This window comes from Aulonocara sp. 'chitande type north' Nkhata Bay, linkage group LG14 (genome assembly GCF_057382095.1).
Source record: "Aulonocara sp. 'chitande type north' Nkhata Bay isolate Kocher_YH1m ecotype deep benthic linkage group LG14, A_spYH_male_GT1.1, whole genome shotgun sequence".
Taxonomy (NCBI): domain Eukaryota; kingdom Metazoa; phylum Chordata; class Actinopteri; order Cichliformes; family Cichlidae; genus Aulonocara; species Aulonocara sp. 'chitande type north' Nkhata Bay.
The window spans coordinates 38,783,182-38,807,301 of NC_141357.1; the positions used below are offsets into that span (position 1 = coordinate 38,783,182).

The 24,120-nt window shown below is 42.4% G+C and overlaps 2 protein-coding genes and 1 long non-coding RNA gene across 4 annotated transcripts in view; 1 reads left to right on the forward strand and 2 right to left on the reverse strand.

Moving 5' to 3' along the window:
- The window catches only part of LOC147315234 (protein NLRC3-like), a 39,089-nt gene extending 29,206 nt beyond the window's left edge, over positions 1-9,883 (reverse strand). For both annotated transcript variants that reach the window (XM_086262491.1, XM_086262492.1), the window contains exons 1-11: positions 9,794-9,883; positions 9,485-9,680; positions 8,878-8,939; positions 8,721-8,742; positions 7,513-7,623; positions 7,310-7,423; positions 6,897-6,975; positions 6,529-6,754; positions 2,584-4,369; positions 2,301-2,474; positions 2,044-2,214 (exon numbers count right to left, since the gene is read on the reverse strand). In XM_086262491.1, coding sequence (XP_086118617.1) covers positions 2,044-2,214; positions 2,301-2,474; positions 2,584-4,369; positions 6,529-6,754; positions 6,897-6,975; positions 7,310-7,423; positions 7,513-7,623; positions 8,721-8,742; positions 8,878-8,902 — 2,708 coding nt within the window. In that variant the 5' untranslated portion in view covers positions 8,903-8,939; positions 9,485-9,680; positions 9,794-9,883. The remainder of the gene's footprint in view (positions 1-2,043; positions 2,215-2,300; positions 2,475-2,583; positions 4,370-6,528; positions 6,755-6,896; positions 6,976-7,309; positions 7,424-7,512; positions 7,624-8,720; positions 8,743-8,877; positions 8,940-9,484; positions 9,681-9,793) is intronic.
- A 2,427-nt stretch (positions 9,884-12,310) lies between these two features.
- On the reverse strand, positions 12,311-19,291 carry LOC147315235 (uncharacterized). Its single transcript, XR_015124774.1, has 3 exons — positions 18,297-19,291; positions 17,885-17,937; positions 12,311-13,585 (listed from the first exon to the last, which is right to left on the reverse strand). It is a non-coding gene; the product is annotated as an uncharacterized LOC147315235 (long non-coding RNA).
- The window catches only part of timm50 (translocase of inner mitochondrial membrane 50 homolog (S. cerevisiae)), a 34,489-nt gene continuing 28,787 nt past the window's right edge, over positions 18,419-24,120 (forward strand). Inside the window, exons 1-3 of the mRNA XM_086262495.1 lie at positions 18,419-18,684; positions 20,457-20,613; positions 23,787-23,818. Of these exons, the coding sequence (XP_086118621.1) occupies positions 18,469-18,684; positions 20,457-20,613; positions 23,787-23,818 (405 nt within the window). The 5' untranslated portion in view covers positions 18,419-18,468. The remainder of the gene's footprint in view (positions 18,685-20,456; positions 20,614-23,786; positions 23,819-24,120) is intronic.

Genomic DNA, 24,120 nt, shown 5'->3' on the forward strand with positions numbered 1-24,120 from the left:
ATGTCCATGCTGTTGATCCCTGCATACACGTTAGGAGGAGAGCCCCCCCAGCCACAAAGACTGAAAACCATCACAAGCATCACATCAGCTGCAGGACTGTTTTGAAAACACAGTATTGGACTGTGTTTTGTGGAGATCAGGGAAATATTTTACTGCTACTATTCATAACCATTATCATTACCATTACATTAATTATCATTTCATCAAAGCATTTATTCAGTAGATTACACATGTTCTTAGTTAAGATTATTACACCTATCACAGAGAGCTTCTGTCTGGTAAAAGGTCAGAAGCGTCAACGGGTGGGGTGAGGCTGAGTGCATTTTGAGGTCGAGACACACACACACACACACAAACAGTAGTTAGACTCATGTTTAGGTAAGAGTTCAAATAATAGTTTGCAAAAGCTTGTGACTGCAAAATTGTGTCTGCCTAAGGGACAGTTTGTTCCAGGAGATTAGCGAGAGTTAGAAGATTAATAGGAAGCACCTAGCCTCAAGACGGAGAAGATGTCCTTTTAAATGTGTCAAAAGTAGTCAACAGAACATTTGTGGTTTTGAAACTTATGCATGTATTGTATCTGCTTTGACGCATGAGGGGGCGTCATAAACAATACCCTGATGTTATAAAAACAACTGCTTGTGTATCATTGGGCGGAGATCATGCTGGTGTGTGTAGTGTTCATCTCCCCATGCATGTGTTCAGTAAAAATCACTGTTTGACTTAACTCTTCTGGACCAGTGTTGTTTTTGTGCTCATCTTCAATATTTGAATCCGTAACAGTTTGAACACCTGGACCTCAAAGAGCACACAGCATCAGTGCTCTCATATATTAACTTCAGTGTCAACAGTGTCACTTGTTGACAAACATCTCCAACCAGAAACCTTGGAGAACTAAAAAGGTCCAGGTCCTGCTGAAGCAACGTGACGCTGCTTTCAAATCTGGTGATGGTACGCAGTACATTGCAGCCAGATCTGAGTTGAAAAGAGGCAACAGAGAGGCCAAGGCAGCGTACAAGAGGAGGATCGAAGACCACTTCAGCAACAACAACTCAGGACAGGTATGGCAGGGAGTTCAGCACTTGGTCAATGTGATATTGTCAGGCTTGTAGTTGGTTGAGGGCAACGCGGCACTTGCAGACCACTTCTCTGCATGCTTTGAAGTGAAGGGACCAGAGGCAGCAGCATCCCAAGCTTCATAGTGCAGGAATATGAGGTGAGGTGCACACTGAGGGCAGTGAACCCAGGAAGGCCGCCGGTCAAATTGGGGTGACCAGAAGGGTCCTAAAAGAATGTCTAACTGGCTGGTATCTTCACTAAGATCTTCAACACTTCACTGTCCCAGTCCTGCATCCCACCGTGCCCCAAAGTCGGTCACAGTTGTCCCACTGCCAAAGCGTACTAACATTAGCAGCCTCAACGACTACCGACCAGTCGCTCTAACACCTGTTATAATGAAGTGTTTCGAGAAACTGGTCCGACGTCACATCATGTCCTGCCTGCCACCCACACTCGACCCACTCCAGTTTCCATACAGAGCTAACAGATCAACTGAAGACGCCATCGCTACAACGCTCCACACCACCATCTCTCACCTGGAACAACAGGCTGCTCCTTGTTGACTTTAGCTGTACTTTCAATACAATACTCCCGGACAGACCAATAATAAAACTGCTGGATAATGAACTTCCTTCAACTACCTGCTGCTGGATCAGAGACTTCCTGTCAGACCGTGTACAGAGAGTTAGAGTGGGGCCTCATCTTTCCCCAGCCTTAACAGCGACTCTCCACAAAACTGTGTACTAAGTCCCCTACTGTACACTCTGTACACACATGACTGTGTTAGTTCCCACCCAGACAACGCAACAACGCAGTGATTAAGTTTGCAGATGATACCACCATGGTGGGGCTCATCTTTGGGGAAGACGAGACGGCGTACAGAGCTATATATGTGTACACACACACACACACACACACACACACACACACACACACACACACACACACACACACACACACTGAGCAATGTAAAATTTATCTAACCCGAGAACTTGGAGTTTACACTGTGGACTGGACAAGCCATCAGAAAGCAGCTTCACTGCTGAATTCTGCAGCTTGTTATAATTCAGGGACAGAGTTCTCAGACTGGACTGGGTGCTGAGGACTGATGAGAGATCCTGACAGCATGCGCTTGTGAGGCTGTTTTTGTCCAACCTAGATGTTAAAAGAAACAAATTTGGTTTTATTTAAGAAACTGAAATTGAAATAAAAGTCTTCCTTACAATAAAATAAACAAACACCTGAGAGTTTTCAGTTGACAGTTTGGATTCTGCAGTCCAGCACAGAGTGAGATCACTCCTGAATCTTGGAGGTTGTTGTTACTAAGGTCTAGTTCAACCAAATTACACAATGGGGAGTTAAAAACGTTTGCCAGAAATAAGCAGCTTCTGTCTGTCAGTTTACAGTCACTTAGTCTGGGGAGAAAAAACAGAAAGTTACAAATATTACAAATGGAAGTAATTTATGGTTGTTGTTTTTTTCTTTCATGCTTCTATATATTGTTATTTATAAAAATCAACCTACAGAGCTGTGCTGGAGGTTTTGACCACTGGCAGCAGCCTCAGAAGAGCCTCCTCTGAAGCAGAGTATTTCTTTAGGTCAAACACATCCAAATTTTCTTCAGATGACAGTAGGATGAAGACCAGTGCTGACCAGTGAGCAGGTGATAGTTCATTTGTGGAGAGTCTTCCTGATCTCAGTGATTTTTGAATTTCCTCCACTAGAGAACTGTCATTCAGTTCACTCAGACAGTAAAACAGATTGATGCTTCTCCGTGAAGAGACTTTTGTTATCATCTTTTTGATGTATTGGATTGTTTTCTGTTTAGGTTTTGAGCAACTGTCTTGCTGCCTTGGCAAACCTTGCAGGAGACTCTGGTTGGTTTCCAGTGAAAGACCCAAGAGGAAACGGAGGAAGAGATCTAGGTGTCCATTTGGGCTCTGCAAGGCTTTGTCCACAGCAGTCTGGTAAAACTTTGTAGCTGCGTTGTCCTTAAATAACAGTTCGGACAACTTGGATTTAGATTGTGCATCAGAAAGCAGATTGACTCCAGAGTTGATGAAGGTCAGATGGACATGAAGAGCAGCCAGAAACTCCTGAACGCTCAGATGGACGAAGCAGAACAACTTTTCCTGATACAGTCCTCTCTCCTCTTTAAAGATCTGTGTGAACACTCCTGAGTACACTGAGGCTGCTCTGATATTGATGCCACTCTTTGTCAGGTCTGATTCATAGAAGATCAGGTTTCCTTTCTGCAGCTGATCAAACGCCAGTTTTCCCAGAGACTCTGTCATCTTCCTCCAGTATTGATATGTCTCAGCTCCTCCATCATACTTGACCTTCTTCACTTTGGCCTGAACCACCAGGAAGTGGATGTACATTTCAGTCAGGGTCTTGGGCAGCTGTCCTCCCCCTCTGGTTTTCAGCACATCTTCCAGAACTGTAGCAGTGATCCAACAGAAGACTGGGATGTGGCACATGATGTGGAGGCTTCGCGATGTCTGGATATTGCTGAGGACAATGCTAGCCTGTCGCTCATCTCTGAATCTCTTCCTGAAATACCCCTCCTTCTGTGGATCAGAAAACCCCCTGACCTCCGTCACCATGTGCACATACTCAGGAGGGATCTGATTGGCTGCTGCAGGTCGTGTGGTTATCCAGAGGCGAGCGGAGGGAAGGAGTTTACCACTGATGAGGTTTGTCAGCAGCACATCCAGTGAAGTCGACTTTCTGACATTAGTCAAGGTTTTATTTTTTTCGAAGTCCAGAGGAAGGCGGCACTCATCCAGACCGTCAAAGATGAACACAACTTGGGGCTTGTCATAGTTGTAGGTTTCTCCTTTTGTTTCAGAAAAGAAGTGATGAAGAAGTTTCTTCAAGCTGAACTTTTTCTCTTTCAGCACATTCAGCTCTCTGAAAGTAAATGGAAATATAAACTGAATGTCCTGATTGGCTTTGTCTTCAGCCCAGTCAAGAGTGTATTTCTGTGTTAAGACTGTTTTCCCAATGCCAGCCACTCCATTTGTCAGCACTGTTCTGATTGGCCCATCTCTTTCAGATGAAGTTTTAAAGATATCTTCACATTTGATTGTCGTTTCTGTTGTGTCTGTTTTCCTAAATACTGCTTCAATTTGTCTGATTTCATGTTCATCATTGACTTTTCCAGTTCCCCCCTCTGTGATGTAGAGCTCTGTGTAGATCTCATTGAGGAGCGTTGGATTTCCAGCTTTAGCAACTCCCTCAAACAAAACCTGGAATTTCTTCTTCAGATTACATTTGACTTTCCGCTGGCAGTTCATTGTGTTAGTTTCTGAATTAAAAAACAAACAAACAAAAACAAAACATAAAACAAACCAGTAATAACACCAAGTGGAGTTTGCAGTAACAATGGCAAAAGTGATACAACCTCATTTTCAAAAGAGTTTAGACAGTGTGTAAAATCCAAATAAAAACAGAATCCAGTGATTTTAAATACATATTGGAGTACTGTATTTTTCAGGCGCACTTAATATGCTTTAATTTTCTCAAAAATCGACAGTACGCCTTATAATCTGGTGCGACTTATGATGAATTCTGGTTGTACTTACTGACCTCGAACCAATTTAATGTGGTACACGGCGCTCAAAAATCTGTCAAAAATGTTTTAGTATGACTTTGCTAAGCTACAAAGCCGCACCGCTTGATGGATTGTCAGAGCATTACGACTGCTGTAGTCAGGAACCTCGCGGAGTAATCTGGCTCCTAAATTCCTTCTGCTTCAGGTCCCAAAGTTAAACGAAAACAGCAGCATCACTGAGAGTTAAAAACTGTCTAAATTCTTTCATCTTTAATAAAATGATCAGTGTTGGGGCTTTACCAGGTGTAACAATTAAGTTTAACATCCAGGCATCCATGAAAACAGAATTTATTAAATTTAACGGAGTTAGCTCGCTAGCTTCCACCTAAGCATGATATAGCATGTTCTGACTGAGAGATTTCTGAAAAATTCAAACGTACAGCTCTGCTGTCACTTCCAACATAAATGAAGACAGAAAACTAAACAGCAGTGACGTTTGTAGGGTTGCTCAAGTGTGATTAGCTGGTATATAATGATGCGCTACGTGATCGCTAGCGACACAGCTATGTTAGCATAACATAAACGGTGAAGCTGCAGGATGAACGCTAACTTTTTTCCACTCAATAAAAGTTAATGTGAGGGTTCCCGATGGTTAGAGACAGGATGCTTTAAACGGACCAAACTTCAGTCAGGAGAACAACTGAAAATAATCCATCCACAATACGAGGTTAGTCATTAATATACTGCAACTACATGGGAATAGAACAGCTGCCTGAGAATTCAACATTAATGAATCAATGGTACAGAAGTGGAGGAAGCAAGAAGAATGAGTTGAGTAAAGTTTGACTTATCTGACTGTTTTGTTTCGCTTAATGCGCCTTATATGGTCTGAAAAATACGGTACACATGTGTAATGGAGTTGTAATGGCTTCAGTTTTTAGACCTGTATTACATCCATTATTTATATTTGTTCCATGATTTGTGCACATGGCATGTAAAACCTTTACATCTGGGGATGCACCATAAAGATTTATATGAATGCTACTATCTAACCCATGTCTTTTTCATTGCTTAATTCAGCAAGCCAATACTCCTCCCTGCAGTGGCGCCATAGACCACACCCTGCCACAAACAGTCTCAGTAGTTGTTTGCTTTTTTTTTTCTGGATTTTTGGTTGACATTCTGTCTCTCTGTTAAAATGCAAAGTCAGCGCAGTCCACAAAGTTAGTATGTATAACTTTGTTTGTTTTTTCTGGATTTTTGATTGTGTATTACATTCTTTCTCTCCATGATTTTTACAGAAGTTTTAAGTGAGCAAATAAATTCAGTATACTTATAATCACACGGATATGCTGAGCCTTAGTTTTTGTTTTGTTATGTTGATGCTGGTAGCATCTCACTTCAGGTTTATTCTCCTGTTCATTTTGAGTTTTTCCCCGATTGTGTCCAGTTCATAGGTTCAAGTCTACATCTTGGCATTAGCTTTTACTCTGTCAGTTACTTCCTGTTTTACTTTGATAACCTCTCATGTTGTGTGCTTTGTATTGTGTTTTCTCTCCCTTGTCTTATTCCTGATTTTTTCCCAGTGAATTCTCCCCACTAGTCACATTACCATGTGTATTTGCCCATTGTCCTCAGTGTTCTGTGGTCCCTAGTTCTGTGTTTCCTTAGAGTCTAATTTAGTGGTCCAGGCCCATCTTCTGTTTTTTGCATGTATATTTCGAAAGACTTCAGTATTAAACCTGTTTTGAGTTTATTTCCTTTTTTCATGAGTCCTGCATTGAGGTTCACTTCCTGCCCACCACACAGCAATTCATGACAGTATTAGGGATCACTGTGGCATCATTAGATGTCATAGCTTTTGTCATTGTAATTATCATCATTTGTTTCTCAGTATTGTTAATATGTCTTACTGCTCTGGATGGACTTAGCTAGTTCGTTGTGATTCATTCTCCTCAGGAACTGCAGTGTGATCTTAAGAAAAGCTGTTCTCCTGATCCGGATCTGCTTTTCTTCACCAACATCTCCCACCTCGTGCTTCTTCTGAGTCTCTAAATAGTCAGAGTTTCCTTGACTCAAAACACTCTGAATCATCTGCAGTTCATTCTTCACAAATGCTATAATGTCCTCCTGAAGTAACTGTAACAGAACAGACAGAACCACAATCAGGCAATGTTGTAGGAGTTGACAACACTAGTCTTAATAGCACTGCAAGGATCATCAAAACAGATAAATTTTCAATGATTTTAACGATGGTGAAAAATGTTCTACAATCACATACTGCAAATATGGAGTCCAAGTCTTGAGGATTGTTATGGATAGATGGAAAACTGGCAGACTCGGTTCCGTCCCGATGATCTCTGCAGAGAAATAAAACTATGCGTAATGTGTCATAGTTTACATGCAGTACCTACAGGTAGTTAACAGTAAATAATGCTTATCTATAGCAGAAAGATTTGTACAGTAGTTTAACTAACACCGTTGTGATCTCATGACCGCCTGCAGTTGTGAGCAGCTGTCACAAAACAGACTGAGCGCAACACATTCACATCTAAAAATGGACAAATTTACAGCGTAAATAAATCAAAGGAAGAGAACACAATGACATGTCTCACTTCAATGTAGGTTAATCATGCTAAGAGAAAGACACCCCCCCCCCCCCCCCCCCCCCCTTCTCAGTTAGTGAAGCCTTACGACTTTTTTGAGGAAGACTGTCCATCTTGAAAGTTAAGTGGTTCAGGCTTTGACCAAGTACTCTTACAGGATCCAGAGCTGGGTTCAGGGGACGTAGGATTCTCCTGATCTCTGCTGAGATACAATAAATGGGGATCAGAAACAACAACAACAACAACTTAAACAGTGCAAAGTTTGACACTGAAATGTGAGCAACATCTCACGTCTTTTTGGAAGGAGATTGTCCATCTTTAAATGTAAGTGGTTCAGGCTTTGACCAAGTACTCTTACAGGATGCAGAGCTGGGTTCAGGGGACTTTAATGTTTTGTGATGACTGTCGAGAGGAAAAAAAAAAGAAAAGAAAAAAAAAAGCATCAGAATGCTAATGTCTGCCAGAGAAACACATTGTAGTCGTGAGCACGACCCACATGTACACATTCAGAGGCAGGCAGATGTAATTTGAAAATGTTTTTTGATTGCTAGTGATGTTACACCTGACATTGAAACCCCCAGGCCTGTATCAAGCAAATGGGGTGTGTCCAAATGATGCCTTTGTCGAGGCCCATATTGTTCTTCAGGCCCCTGCAGAACATCAGGGGGGACAGAGCATCTCCTTGGTAGATCCCGCACTTGATGCTGACTGACGCTATTGGCTTGAAGTTGACCTTTAGTGTTGTTCACCACATCCCCATGAGTTCATGATGAATATTTACATATATATAAAAAAAACAAAAAAAACAAAACCCCCAACAAACCAGTGGCTGGCGTAGAATACAGGAACATCTGGGCCGAGTATGGACTGGAAGTCCTGAGATCAACATGGGAGACTCCTACTAGGGTGGTGCAGAATAACTGACCAAAGATCTTTTGGGACTTCAAGATACAGATGGGCAAAACGGTGGCGGCTAACCAAATGGACATAGTGGTGGTAGACAACCAGAAGCAGACGGCTGTAATGATAGCTGTAGTGATACCGAATGACAGCAACATCAGGAAGAAGGAACAGGACCCTCAAGCTCCCAGGCCTCTGGTAGAGGACACAAGCTTGGAGCATGAAGACTGAAACCCTTATATGATAAATATACATACAAAGCATTATAGATATATATTTTTTAGGAACATGTAGGTTCAGTTTAACAAGTCATCACTTGTTTGGATTGAGCTAGCATATGGGAAACCAGTAAAACCAGACTTGACTAATGTAGCCTCAAAAGAACCACTTTCAATTCTTTAATCCAAGTCCTTAATTTTCATCTACTTTTGACCATCCTTAGGATGACTCTTTGTACACCACTTAAATTAAAACCATGCATTTTCTTTTTTTTTTGGAGTTTAATGTGTTCAATTTCATAACAACTCAGATCATGAGCTTCATCAGTAGATGAGAAATGTGTTTAAGGGAATGAAAGCACGATATAAACATGGGATTACCTTTTCTTGCTAGAGGATGCACCTAAGAGCGAAAAGAAAACTAAATTAGCACTCAGGTTGAAGATTATTTTAATTATTCATTTTATTATTAAAAGTCCTCAAAAAACAAAACAAAAAAACAAACAATAAATATGAAAAAGAAAATAATAGGACTTACTGGAGTTATTCATTTTTGGATCCATCAGATCATCTGCATACTGCACTTCTAAGGAAACTTATCTGAGTGGGATAGTTGCAAAAGTAGTACGTTAGATTCAAACAGCATTAGAAACGCTACTTATGCCCTTTGAGTTCTAACACCTTGTCAAACCAGTCCAGCAAGAGCAAGTAGAAACAGAATTGTTGAGTAGTGTCAAATGTTAACGGAAATGTAGTAAAAGGAGAAGCTTGCAGGGTGCATAATTATAAGAGCTTTAAAGAAGTCTCAAGACAAAAATGAATAATTTAGAAGCTCCAGGACAAGAAAAATAAACAACAAGGGCTAAAAACCCAAATTCAGTTCAACACAAAGGTGGCATAACAAAGAAAAAGTGAAAAATAAGTAAGACTTGCACAACGTAAATGTTATTTACAAGTGGACACAATAACAATAACCAAAATTGAATACAATTTTAAATTTGAAGAAGTTTATCACAATTAAAAAAAACAAACCTTTTTTTTTTAAGTTTAGGAACTTGACTACAAGTTCACTAACATGTTTTATAAAACACTTAGTTGATTAGTTACACTGCAAACTCCTGTTTTAAAATGTACATGTACTATACCTGTCATGTTTGAGGTTTTCTGACTGAAAACACAGACTCAGAATCCAAGTTCAGTGCGTTTTTGTCTTTTTACAATTAGAACATCAAGTTGCCAGCGATAGCGGAACCTTCAAGCCGTCTGAGCCATAACTCCTCAGTTACGACACTCCGCCAGTTCAACAGATCCTTAATCCTCCTTTTTACTCACACCCCAGGTCTAGATATCGGCACAGAAAGAAGCAGAAGGTAAGTTGCAGTCTCTCACAGAAAAAGCAGACAAACATTTCCATACTCCAGATGAACAGAATCAACTTTTTGGGATTTCCTTACCTGGATGATTGAGCGTGTATCAAGACATTTCCATACTGAGACACCAATCTCATTAACAGTCTGGCATCAAATGGACGTCTTCCTCAAGCCTCAGTAGGGAGCGGCAGATCACAAGTTCAGAAACAGGTGTGCCCAGTCTGGCTGAAGTAGGCAGAAGATCCACCTCTAAAACACAGGGTGTGGTTAGTGCACCCACACAGCACAGACAGATAGAAAAAGAAAGAAAAACCAGAGGGAGAGGGGACAGGGGACATCCAGGAGGACCATGACAACACAACTCTTTTGTTTCTGTTATTTTGCTATGAGACCTTCGTCGCTGGACTATTGTGTAACACTCCTTAGTGTAATTCTGGGCTTTCCAACATTTCGAGTTCTATTCATGTTTTCTTAGTATTAAATACCTTGACCCTGTATATAGATTCTCCTTGCCCCGTCTTGAGACCCTGTTTCCCAGAACCTGTACGTGAGTGTGGCAGTTTAAGTGTGGCATGTAGAAGGAGGAGGATTTCCATGTGGAGTGAGTGGACCGGCAGTGGACCCCTGGGATCCCTGGACCCCCTTTTCCCCACTTGTATATGGTGCACTTGGAGTTGTGTTAATAAGGAACTGTTTATTGTGATTCGCAGTCTGTGCGTGAGTCTATCCTGCTCCGACGTGACAGATTCATATTCAAAATAATGACTCTGAAATTTCTTATAGTCCAGTTATTCCTTCAAAAGAAATCAAAATAAGATTCTGTCCTGTGATACAGTGATCCAGACTCTTGAGTCAGGATCTGTTCGACAGCAGTTTATAGACAGACCTGTACAGCGTCCGTATCACTGCAGACGCTGCACCAATCCATCTTCTTCCCTTACTTGTGAAGAAAACCCAGAGATACTTAAACTCCTCCACTTGGGGAGGAGATTCCAGGTCCCTGACCTGGAGTGGGCACTTCACCCTTTTTTCTGCTGAAGACCATGGCCTCAGATTTGGAGGTGCTGATTGTCATTCCCGCTGCTTTACACTGGCGTGAGAATTGCTCCGGTGTGAACTGGAGGCCACCACCTGATAAAGCCAACAGAACCATATTATCTGCGAAAAGCAGAGATGAAATTCTCAGGCAGTCCCAGTGGAAACCTCCCACCACCTGGCTATTCCTTGAAATTCTGTACAAATAATCTGAATCAGTGACAAAGAACAGATTTGGCAGAGTCCAAACCCCACTGGAAATGAGTATGACCTATTACAAGCTCTTGCAAAAGTTGTATAAGGATCAAATGGCCCCCATCAGTGTGCCAGACACCCGAATACTCTCGAAGAACCTCCCACAGAACACTCAGAGGGACACAGTTGAATACCTTTTCCAAGTACACGAAACACGGGTAGACTGGCTGGGCAAACTCCCATGCACCCTCAAGTATCCTCAAGAGCGTGAAGAGCAGGGCCAGCGTTCCACGACCAGGATGAAAACCACATTGTTCCTCCGGTATCCAACATTCGACTAATGAACGAACTCTGGCCGAGCAGTGTGATTCCCCCCTATAGTTGGAGCATGCTCTCGGGTCCCCGCTTCTTGAAGATGGAAAACACCACCCCGGTCAAGAGGTTCCACCCTGATCTACATGCAACATTGTAGAGGTGTGTCAACCAACCTGAGTCGCCTGATGGTTTGTGAGAATCCCCTGGCAGCTGCCCAGCACACACTGCACCCGACCCTTAGAGTGCTTCCTGCTGGTGATGGGCCTACAGGAGTCTGGGCTAATGTCCATTTATTGGACTGGGCGGGCCCCATGGACTAAGACCCAGCTGCCAGACGTTCGCCCCCAGGCCCCCTCCCCGGACCTGGCTCCAGGGTGGTAACCCTATCCTGGGCTGGGTAAACTGTTCCCTTCACTCCTAGGACTTTTTGAATGTTTTTGTCTGGTTACTAACCCAGGACCCAGGTATGACTACTGTACTTAAGTAGAATTTTCAGCTATCTGTATTGTACTTGAATAGTTTTTTTTTGTTTGCTTGTTTGTTTGTTTTTACCAAACCCAAGTGACAAATAAAGAGGCAATGCTGAGATGGTTTGAATATGTCAGGAGGGATAGTGGACAAAGCATATTGAAGATTGAGCTGAAAGAAAGGAGGGGAAAAAACAAAGTGGACTAATGCTAAATTTCAAAATCTCAGTTTGAGAGTGATGTTGTATGCTTTTGTTTGAATGAAGTCAATTTTATTTTATTTAACCTTTCTTTATACAGGTAGAGACCTGTTTCAGACAAACAGGTTAAATAAGACAATTGTCAGATTTGGTGTATATGTTGGAACGCTCCATTTGAACCCATTTGAAAATTGGAACTTTGATTACACTATATTGAAAAAAGAGTAAAGCTACAACAAAGCTTTCAAAGACAAATCACTTTAAACTTATTGAACTATGATAAAGAGATATTTATGGCTCTTCTATTTGTTCCTTCATATAAGTGTTAGGGATATTCCAAGTTTTGACCTACCAGCGTCCTCACTGTGGTGAGAACCTAAATTGCTCATCCAAATGAGTGAAGAGGGTAGCAAATTTGGTTTTTAGCAATATCAGAAAAGCTATCAGACATGACTGATTTTATTAGAGGTCCAAAACAAGAATTTTGACAGTTAAAGGCTTCTTTCAACACGTTTGCCTGAACAAAAATTTGCAAAAAAAAAAAAAAAAACCGAAGGGGAAGAAGAATTCCAGATTGCTTTTGGTTCAATTCTGCAGACTTCCTCCCAAAAAGTCCATTTTGCTATTTGGTCATATCACTAAATAAAGGTTAACTTCTCTTTGTCTTGATGCTCAGTCATCCAGGTAAGCAGATCTCCAAATGGTTGATTCTGTTCATCTGGACGTAGCGTTTTCAGTGGGAGAAACGTTTCATCACTCATCCAGGTGACTTCTTCAGTCTCAGCTGACTGCAGGTTTCAATCTTATAAACAGTACATTTGCATAATGACTGAAACCAGCCCACTGAAGGAACTTCTCTTTGCTTTTACCAGCCAATGTGATTTACCTAACAGTTACTCCTGCCATTTTTCATCAGTTCTGAATTCTTCATCATCTCCTTCCTTTAAATTTGTAAGATTATGCTTCATTTTAATGTCTGTCACTACATTGTATCAAAAAGGGGGAAAAATTAAAAAACCTCAGAATAACACCCTGTGTTAATTTATTAACTTTTAGCTAACAGTGCCACAAAGAGAGAACTGATTTGCTGATATGTCACTGATATGCTTGGAAAACAGAGAAATCTAAAGAAAATTTGAATATTTACTGTGACACAAATAATACTGGTAGCAGTCCACAGTGACAAAAGCAGAGCTACTTTATGGAGGTTGTTTCTGGGCTTTCAGACTGAGCCTTCAATCTGCCCATTCACATGTCAAGATGATTGACAGGACTCAAACGCGGGTCTCTGAATGTTCACAATAAAGGTGAGTTTATTTAAGTGACACCAGCTGCTATATACAATGGTGAAGGGAACAGGAGCTCCATAGAATCCAGAGAAGGGAAACACGCCCAAACTCCTGTCTTCACAAAGTCAGTCACTTACATGACCAAACTTGCACTCCACGCTGATGCTCACTCATGAATACACTCGCTCAACAGGGTCCAAGGGAAACAGGGAGGGATCAAGGAAGGTCTGCACCAGGGAGAAGAGAAACTGTGACAGCTGGGGCTACACGAGCCAGCGATGACCACAACTCAGCCGCCGTAGTGACCAGTCTGATGGGGATGATGAGCAGCAGGTGAGTTGATTGCCAGCAGGTGCGTTGGCCGAAGGTGGAAATCTGCAATGCAACACCACCCAGGCGGAAAGGAGTGAGGATGGGAGGGAGAGAGGGACACACAATAACAAGCACTGACAGGAACCCAGGGAGAATTGGAGGACCATGACATCACATTTCAAAATCAAACAACTACAGTGGGAGACCTCCATATCTGGCAGGAAATTACCTCCATATTATAATAATAGTAAAATCTTTAATAGAAAAAATACATTAAAAATTTTAAAAGCTAAATAGAAAAAGTCAGCTGACTGCTTTCAAGGCATAGAGTTGATGCAGTTTTTTAATGCATCATTATAATAAATTCATTACTATTTAAAGTAAAGAAAAATGTAAATGTAACATTTCAAAACATACAGCAACCAAAACTGAACCAATTTGTAAGTGCAAGAACCTGTGAGCAACTAAAGACACGTGTTGGGATTTATTTTTATCTTGTAAGGCTAATGTCGCATAATTAGCACCACATATTTGTGTTTTGTCTTTTACTGCACACAGGATTCACTCTGATGCTAACAGACATGAGCAGAGAGAAGCATTCCTCTCTGTGGAATATAGCTAAGGTGATAAATCAGTTGTTAGGCGATGGTATGCACCATACACTCCTTTATGCAGATCTGACTGGAGGGTAGGAGGTGGTTGCCATGGTGATGGGTGAAGCAGTGACTCCAAATAAGGAGATGCCCAGAAAGTTGCAGAAGGAGAAACATGAGCCGAGATCAGACCTAAGGCCACCTTAATCTGTTTTAGTATCCTGTTTATCACCCATAATAAAAAGTGTTAGTGCCTGGTCGTGGCAGTCGTTTGTCTCTGAGAGAGGAGGTCCAGAGCATTTGACTTTTACTCCATTGTCTCTTCCCAGAATCTATTTTTTGTTTGTTTATTTGATTCCTGTCTGGCAATAGTCCAACAAACGGTCTCTACATTGGTTAAACTTAAAATGATTTTTATTTTCCATTTCATGAGGACAGTCTTCTTAGCAATGGATAAGGCAGCGAGAGCCATGTGGACTGTAATCATCTCCACAGTGACATCATCTAAATGACCCGAAAAGCAAACTGAAGGGGAGGCTGGAATGTTACATTTCAAAAAACTTTGATAAGTCTTCGCATATCCAGCACCAGAACCTACGAGCATGGATGTAATTTTTAGGCGTATTGCCTTTACAGTGCGAACAGTTGTTAGAAGACGTAAAACCCATCCTGAACATCCATTGATCTGTATAGTGCACTCTATGTATTATTTTATTAACTGTACCCAGGGATGTAAAAGAATTTGTACCACACTTGATGGCGTTTGATTAGGCTTTAATTTCTTTTTTACTATAGACTTAATTTGTTAATATTCTAAAAATCTATTCTTGTTAATCATGTATTGTATAACTAATCTGTCAAATGGAATAAAGTCTGTTCCTTCGAATATATCTTCCAAGTATTTAATTCCTTTACGACTCCAGACTGTGAAGTTAATCATATTATTGTTCTGTAGTATGTCAGGGTTGTTCCAGATGGGTGCACGTTTGCTTGGGATGAATGAAGACACCATGCTGTCAGAGAGCAGCTGATGTTGATGCTTTTGCATACATCGTATTTGATGTTTGAGCTAATGAATGGTAGGTCTGAGGTCTCTATTTATATTGCATAGTGCCTGTTCTGTGTCTAGCTAGGGTTCATCTAAGTGGCTGTGATTTAGGCAACCTGGGATGAATTGTAGCCTGTTGGCTAAGAAGTAGTGTTGGAAGTTAGGTAGATCTTGTCCTCCTTTATTCTTGGCCCTTTGTAGCGTTTTAAGCTAATACGCAGGGGTTAACTCTCCAAAGGAATCCAGAAATCTAAACCAGTTCACAAAGAAGCATCTATGTCCACTGTGAACGACCATCTTTGAACGGAGGGCGGGGCTTACGACGCTAACCAGCTGTTATATCAGAGTAAACACTAATATTTTTATAGTTAGGGTAAATTTGAGGCTGATTTTTTTTATTTTTTTGCATCTTGCATGTTCTCTCCAGGTACTTAAGATTCCACCAACAGTGAAAAATACAGATTGTGAAATTTTCTTTGATAGTTTGCATCTTTTTTTTCCCTTTTCTTTTTTTTAACCTTTTACCTTTTCTCTATATTTTATTGTGTTGTGCTTATTATATTTTACTGCTTCTATTGTTCTTGCGCTATTGTAAAGTGACCTTGAGGGTCTTAAAGGCGCCTATAAATAAAATGTATTATTATTAGTAGTAGTTTTGTAAATTCTTGCACAAATAACACACATAAACAATTAAGCAGCGTATATAAGCATGTATTTCTTAATTTTTATTAATTAATCGATGGCTAATGATTTATAGAACCTAACTGGAAGCTATGTTTTAATATTTAAGTCGGTGTCTCTTTATAATAATAAAAGCTAAAATAATTAAGTTTCATAACCCCACATATCTTCAAATGTTTTACTAATTTCAACTCATTTTGAAATGTTTTCAGCAAATTGCAGGTGAGTCAAATCTGACGTGATGATTTGGTGATTTTATAGACATGTGTATCTATTATGTATACAGGGAAGGGGCACTACAGTGTCAGCAGATGGATCAAATACTAATGTTTGAAAAGAACGTGGCTTTACGTTCCACCTGAAATTTAGACGTGCTGATGAATCTGCTCGGACTTTGCGCTCAGTCTCTTCTGGAGCATGACTGACTCCACCCTGGTGCAGCAGGACAGTACTTCAGTTTACTGCCCATTACTGTCAGTATCACCATAATTTTTGCCCTTCCTTCATTGACTTTTTAAGTAAGTAGTTTCTTTTTGCAATACTATTTGTTTTCCAACAGAGGAGTGGAGGACGCACTTTTGACTTTACTAAATCTAATTCTTAAACATGTAGAGAGTAAAGGGACTTTTGCAAGACTTCTTTTCATTGATTTTTCTTCGGCTTTTAATACAATACAGCCCCATATTTTAATTAAAAGACTTTTAGAACAGTTTGAAATCAGGAAAAACCTGGTGGGCTGGATTTTAGATTTTCTAACTGACAGGTCACAAAGAGTGAGAATAAATGGGGTTCTGTCTGACCCAGTGTTCTCCTCCACAGGTTCTCCTCAAGGGTGCGTCCTATCGCCCTTATTATTCACTCTCTATACAAATATGTGTCAGGGCAGACATGAAAACAGGGTCATTATTAAATATGCAGATGACTCTGTTATTGTCAGCTTACTGAAAGAGGGTGAAATTAACCACGGTCCAGTCATTGATGACTTTGTTCAGTGGTGTGAGGAATCTCATCTCCAGCTGAACATATCTAAAACAAAAGACATGGTTGTTGATTTTAGGAAACAACAAAATGGGCAAGCAGTCACTTTAATTAAAGGTCAGAAAATAGAGCAAGTACAATCATATAAATATCTTGGGACCATAATAAATGAAAAACTGAACTTTGATCAAAATTGCAAATCAGTTTGTAAAAAGGGTCACCAGCACCTTTATTGCCTTAGGAAACTTGTTCATTTCCACATTGACCAAAAAATTTTAACTTTGTTTTATCGTTCTTTTATTGAGTCTGTTTTATCCTTTTGTTTGGTGGCATGGTTCGGTCAGACCTCTGTCACAGAGAAAAACTCTCTAAATCAGATAGTGAGATGGTCCAGTCGTCTGATAGGTGAGCCACAGTCTTGTTTAGCCTCCCTGTACTCTAAGCAGGTACAGAGGATGGCTTTATCAATCCTTAAAAATGGTTCCCATCCTCTAAGGGGTGAATTTCAGCTTCTTCCCTCAGGACGGAGGTTTCTATTTCCGAGATGCAGGACAAAGCGTTATAAAAATAGCTTTGTCCCCGTTGCTGTCACTGAATTAAATAAGAACTGTTTTTGATTCGAAATATTAAAGTATGTGTCACAGTGAGTTTTATATATTTACTAGGTATGTGTGTTTTTAAAGGGATGTCAAATGCTGTCATTTTTCTGTAAAGCAAATTTACCTTGCCTTTAGGTATAAATAAAGTTACCTTACCTTACCTTACAATTTCTTGCAATTCAGTTCCAGCCTAGCTTTAAGGTTTAACATGGAGAGGGGTGTAGGGGCTTGTTTTGCTCATGGCTGATAATGTGGACAAGTTAGAAAATCACAAATTTGGAGCTGTTTTTTTCTTGAGAATGACTTCCTGATAAGACTTATTGACGACACCTTATTTTTGATACCATAGATCAGAGAAGGCTAACAGGCGGACCACGGTCCGGATCTACAACACAAACAAACAAATTTTATTTTAACTGGTAGAGCTTTATGGTAGTGGTTCAGCCTGAAGAAACACACCTACCAGATGTGATACGCATCTGGGCAGTAAGCACTGGGACTCTACAGTGCCAGCAGCTGAAAAGACAGTAGAAAGAAAAGTTTAGAAAAAGAAAACTAAAAAACAGAGAAAGTGAGAGAAAAACAAAGAACAAAAACCAAATACAGAGGTAAATCCCCTGGTGAAGCACCTGATTAGAAACATAATTAGAAAATAAATCTAAAATTAAAAGTTTGACCTGATGGTGGCGCTAGAGTTTCATTATCAAGGGGCCATTTATGTATTCAATAAATAAACAAAGTGCCTGACACAAACACTTGCTCATCAGCCATATGCAAACCATTTCCTTGAGGCAAATATCTCTTGGTGGTAAAACGTGTTAGTAATATTTGATGAGAATATGAGGGTTAATGTCGCAATCGAAGGTCAGACTCACTCTTTCTTCTGATTGGTGCCAACCCTAAAAGGCCCTCCATCCTAGCGCCCCACGTGGCTTTCCACTCCTCTGATTGGGGCGTCTGCCTGCCCCTCACAGGGCCTCGGCCAATCGGGTGCTTTTGTCCTTCTTACTCGCGTCATTTGCGTTAGCTGTAGTGCTACTTTCCAACATGTCGGCTGTGTGTGTGCTCCCCATGTGTCTGCGGGCGAGCCGGGGCCTCCTCCGGCTCAGGAGCGCGGCGGCGGGTGCCTCCGCCCCAGCCATGGTGGACGTCATCCGGACACTGTCCACGGACAAGCCGCCGGCCGCAGCGGGCAGTGCGACGGGCGGGTTAGCTCAGGCGATCCTCCAGGAGAGACTCCAGCAGCAACAGCAGCCGACTCAGGTGCGCTTCATTTTACAACCTTAACAGCACTCAGTGGCGTCGACGGGGGTAACTGTATTAAGTAGTAGGTCCGACCGTGAAACCCCGCCATCACGAGCTGCCCTGGTGATGTAAATCAACTCATGAACGAACATTTCCAACCTTAGCGCAGACTGACAGCTAGCTTACATAAAGTTATTTTCTTGACCCACGCGGGCCCGGACGGACTAAACTGTGTGTTTTGTGGTGTTTGTCGCGACACACGTGATCTTCAGAAATGTGACGTTATGACAGCACCACCCCACGCGGGCTCAGCTGTCTGCTGAATGAATGAACCTGGCATCAACTAGCTAGCATGCTAATGTTAGCATGCGTTTATCTAGTCTGGCTGTAGCAACACAGCTTACCTGAGCCCGGCTCACGTGAGTATCCTCACAATGTGTGTTCCTCTGAACAGTAACCCTAGGGTTAGGGTTAACCCTAACTGTGTGGCAGTGAGTGCAGCTGGCACTGCTGTGGTTACCTGCCCTTCACCCGCAGCTGTGTGTGTGTGTTTGTCAGTGCCACAGCTTGATTTTATCTGCGGGATAAATCGCATTAACAGCCGAGGTTTGTTTCGCTCTGAAGGTCAGAGCAGACCCCCACCCTCCTCCCCGTGCAGCTCAGTGTGGTGTCTGGTCATGGAGGAAGCCACCCACCACGTGACTCCTAACAGTGTGTTTCCCACAGACTCCAAACATAAAAGTGTGACATCTACAGACGAACTGTAATAAGGGTTTTAGTTAAAGACTAAATAATTGCCACTCCACTTCTTCCCAGCAGCAGATACAGAAAGTGCTGAAATCTGTTAAAATCCATGAATTTAATTGGACATGAAGGAAATCAACAGCCTTCCATGAGACCATGTTGGTTTCTGTCAGTCTGTGTTGTTTTAAATGCTGTATAACATTTGCACACATTCACACATCCATGCCTTTTCAGTTAGTTTGGCATGCTCCTGATGATGGACGGTGTTTTGAGGGTGATCTCCTCCCAGACATGGACCAGTGCATCTGTGCGTGCTGCAGTCTGCAGTTCTGTTTGGCAGCATCAGGTGCATGAACCTCCCTGAGGTTCTCCTTGGGTTCAAGTCTGGGGAGCATGAGAGTCGTCATCTTTCAGACACTGACTACACAGTGCGGCTACACAAGGGCCTACTGCAGCAGCATCAGGTCTCAGACTGGGTTTGAGGACTTTATCCAGCTAAACCAGTCATGCTGGATGAGCCTGAAGGTATCATAACGTTCGTCTCCAGACTCTCATCTGTCTCCTGTGCTCAGTGTGAACCTGCTCTCATCCACCAGAGCTGGACTGTTGGTTGTTGTCCTCTGCTGCACTGTGCTGTGAGCACGGGCCCTGCTGCACGCGGTCTGATTCTGACAGTCTGCTCAGAAACATGCACGAGGAGCACGATGGAGGCTGTTATGCAGCACTCATGCAGCACTCCTCTACTGCCCTGCACGGCTCTCCTCCACACTCTGTCGACTGTGCCAGCATACACACCAAACCACCTCCTGTCAGTTTTTATTGTTTCTGTAAATTCTGTTTTTGGGAATAAAGTTTTTTTGTTTTTTTTTTTTTTTTTTTGCTTGTTTGTTTAAAAGAGACACAAAAACGTTTCCTTGTGTTAAACTGAATGAAGCTGACGTCTCTAACGCTTTCCTCTCAGTTCAGACTGAAGGTGAGCGCATCAGTGCTGCACATTTCATTAATGCTAGTTCATAGTCAAACAGAAACGCTTGTTTTTGTTTAAGGGTCAGCCTCCTCCAGAGGGAGGGGAGGGCGAGAGGGAGGGCGAGAAGGCAGAGGACAGGAAGCAGAAGGAGAACACGGCCTACGCCAAGAAGATGGTGCTACGGTTGGCCGGATTCATGGGAGTCGGCGGCGCGGTCGCCATCGTTTATATATTCGGTGAGTCTTTAAGCTTCGTCCTGTGCACTCAGAGCGAGAGACTTTGCTGCCTCTCCTGAAACGGCGTCCTCACTTAGTCAGTTTCAGCCGGTTTGCTTCACAGGTGGAAACACGGTCACTGTCAGCCAATCAGCTTGCTCAGCAGCACGTCTCTATGTTCAAATCCAGTTCAACCTCTTTCTGTAGGGGTGATGTGACAAAGGAGCTGAAAATAAATTTCAGTAGACACAAAGCTGTTTCTACCTGGTTTCTATCCAGAAACTTGACATTCAACAGCTGCAGAGTTTAAATGTGTTAGATCAGGGGTGGGAAACTCCAGGCCTCGAGGGCCGGCGTCCTGCAGGTTTTAGATCTGCAGGACCCTCTGGGTCAACACACTTGAATCACATGATTAGTTCATTACCCGGCCTCTGGAGAACGTTACGACATGTTGAGGAGGTCATTTAGCCATTTCAGTCAGCTGTGATGGATCAAGGACACATCTAAAACCTGCAGGACACTGGCCCTCGAGGCCTGGAGTTCCCCACCCCTGGAATAAAGTCAAGAATAAGCCTGTAATCCAGATGTTTCCCACTGGATCAGATTGATCATGTCAAACCTTCCATGTAAAGAAAAGAAGAGATTTGTTTGAGGACAAACAGAAATTCTTGAAAAGGTTTGAGGAGCGTTTTTTTTAAACTAATAGTTGACAGAGTCTAGTGTGGTGTGGCATTTTCAAAGGAAGAGAGGGTTTTTATTGTTTCCTTCATGCGAGTGTGCTGTGAGGGTTTATGCATGCAGGGCAGCTCTGTATTTTTCTCTTTAGAATTTAATGAGGGTTTTGTTGGAATAAATGTGCCACAGCTACCCTGGGGGTCAGTAATATTAAACTCCTGGAAAGATCACCGTGGGCTTTTCGGCCGGGCGCTTTTATACATACCCCTGTTTGAAAACATGAACCCAGCACGTGGTTGTTGGTCACGGATGAAACGTGGATCAGATGTTTGGTTCTGCTGCTGGGTTTAAACACGTCAGTTTCAGGCGTTTCAAACAGGAGATGCAGCTTTATTCTTTGAGCCATCTTCAAAAGAACAAAAGAACAGGTATAATCTGTATTTCTGGCCGCGCTGGGCCTCTGAACTTCCTCTGATGGAAAGGTGGGTGTGATTGGTGTTTTCACACTTGGCTCCCTGATTGCAGGGACAGGTGGGTGGAGCTAGCAGCCTGTCCTTCAGAGGAGAGTCAGACTGAGGATGGTGAAGGGTGTTGTTGACAGGTTTGTCGAGTAGAAAAATGGACCCAGAGTGATCCGTTTAAGGAGGAGGAGAGGATGGAAATGTAATCTTTGATTTGTGGAGTCGGACTCGGGTGAGGACAGGATGAAGGATTTCTTTGGGGAGTCGTCCTCTTCAGAAACAAGTCGTTCATGAAGTTATTGGAGATTTTTGATTTGCTTTTTGTCTGCGTGTTTTGAAGACCGTGGCAGACTCTGTGACCTCGGTCTTCACAGGAATGGGATTTTATGTCTTTAATTCCACGCTTTCAATCGTATTTTGGATCCTTTTGAAGTTCGTTCCTCCTGGAGATTTTCCACCTTTTCCACTTTGACTTTCTCCTTTAGTTGTGAAATATTTGTGCTGCACTGTGAGAATGACAGAAGAGATTTTATGGTACATCTTTTCTGTGGCTCATACCTGGAGATGTTCAGGATTATAACCTGCTGTTTCTCCTGTGTTTCTTTGTGCTTTGTAGCTTTCGGCTCAGGGCGGCTGCACCAAAGGTTTAAATGAACATAAATATGTAAAGACTGTGATTGGTTCGTTGAAAGGAGGTTATTACAGTGATCAGACTCGTGTAAGAGCTGCTGAGTTAATAATAATAATCAGCATCATAGTTAGTGCTGTGTGTGATGCCATCACAGCCCATTACAGCACTTTAACACCTGCACCTCCTCCAGCTGCTCGTGCAAGTCATTTTTCTGGTTGTGGTAACCTGGTGCAGTGTGCAGGTTAGCACTGTGCTGAAGCCACGACTGTAACGACGTGTCTGTACAGAAGCTCAGAGATACGGCGGGAGACAGTTTGAAAACTTCTGCTTCTGACTTGTTCTCTTCCTGTGTCGGGGCTGAGGTGGCGCTGTGTGATATTACCAGCAGCACGTGAAGCCACCACAGCCTCTGACGGTGTGCTAGCACCTGAGGGCCCAGGCCTCACTGCAGTCTTGACTCAGAAACGACCTCGGTGTCGGTGCAGACAAAGGAGAAGACGCAGCTGAAACAGGAAACACCGACACCGCTGAGTTTCATCTTTTCAGGCTTACAGAAATCAGAGAGCCCAAACCACAGCTGCTCGCTTCTGATGAGTATAAATAGATCTGTAACCTGACCTTTAACCTGCAGGGCACCTACCTGGAAATGTAATAAATGAAGCTTTTAAATGTGTGTAACAGCGACTGCACAGTGTAGTGGTTTAACCATTTCTAACAAGCGAACATCCTGGGAGGAGATGAGATGTTGCTGTTGGTGCTTGTTGGTTATTGGATGGTTTGGTTGTTTTTTTCGTCTCATTTATTTTTAAAACATGGGAAAATGTTTTTGCTCGACCACAACCAGTGATGTCTGTTTACTCACGCGTGTTTTCAAATATTGATTTCTCTGTGTTTGCTAATATTTCTGCTGGAAGGTTCAAGCATTATTGTGAAGTGTGCGTGTCACCTGCCTCAAATCTAGTAAATAACCTGAACAGGTGATACACTGTGGGTTCTCTCCAGGTACTCCGGCTTCCTCCCACAGTCCAAACACATGCAGTTAGTGGGGACAGGTTAACTGGTAACTCTAAAGCAGGGGTCCCCAATCCCAGTCCACAAGGGCCGGTGTCCTGCAGGTTTTAGATCTCACCCTGGGTCAGCACACCTGAATCACATGATTAGTTCATTACCAGGCCTCTGGAGAACTACAGGACATGTTGAGGAGCTAATTTAGCCGTTTAAATCAGCTGTGATGGATCAAGGACACGTCTAAAACCTGCAGGGACACCGGCCCTTGTGGACTGGGATTGGGGACCCCTGCTCTAAAGTGCCCATAGGTGTGAATGGTTGTCTGCGTGTTAGCCCTGTGACAGACTGGTGACCTGTCCAGGATAAGTGGAAGAGAATGGAGGGAGGCAATAAACTGTTTTATTTTTCTTCTTTTTTAGGCACAAATTCGGTGGATGAACAAGGAAACACAGTAAGTTTTGCTGTCTCACACACACACACACACACACACACACACACACGTGTGGTCGTGCTCATGCTTTAAGGCGACGGTGTTTGATTGTGAAGTCACCTGTTCAGATTCAAATCAGGCATCTGTCGCGTGAGGAGCACACTTAACAGCTCGCTGCGTGATGGAGGGGTGAGAGGTGTCGCTGTGGGAGAGGAAGCAGCACACTTATCTCACCTTTTGTCCGCTTTCATACTGTAACAGGATTGAGCAGGACAACGACCTGCACTTCCAGCCAGACGGTGATCCAGATGTTCAGCAGGCTG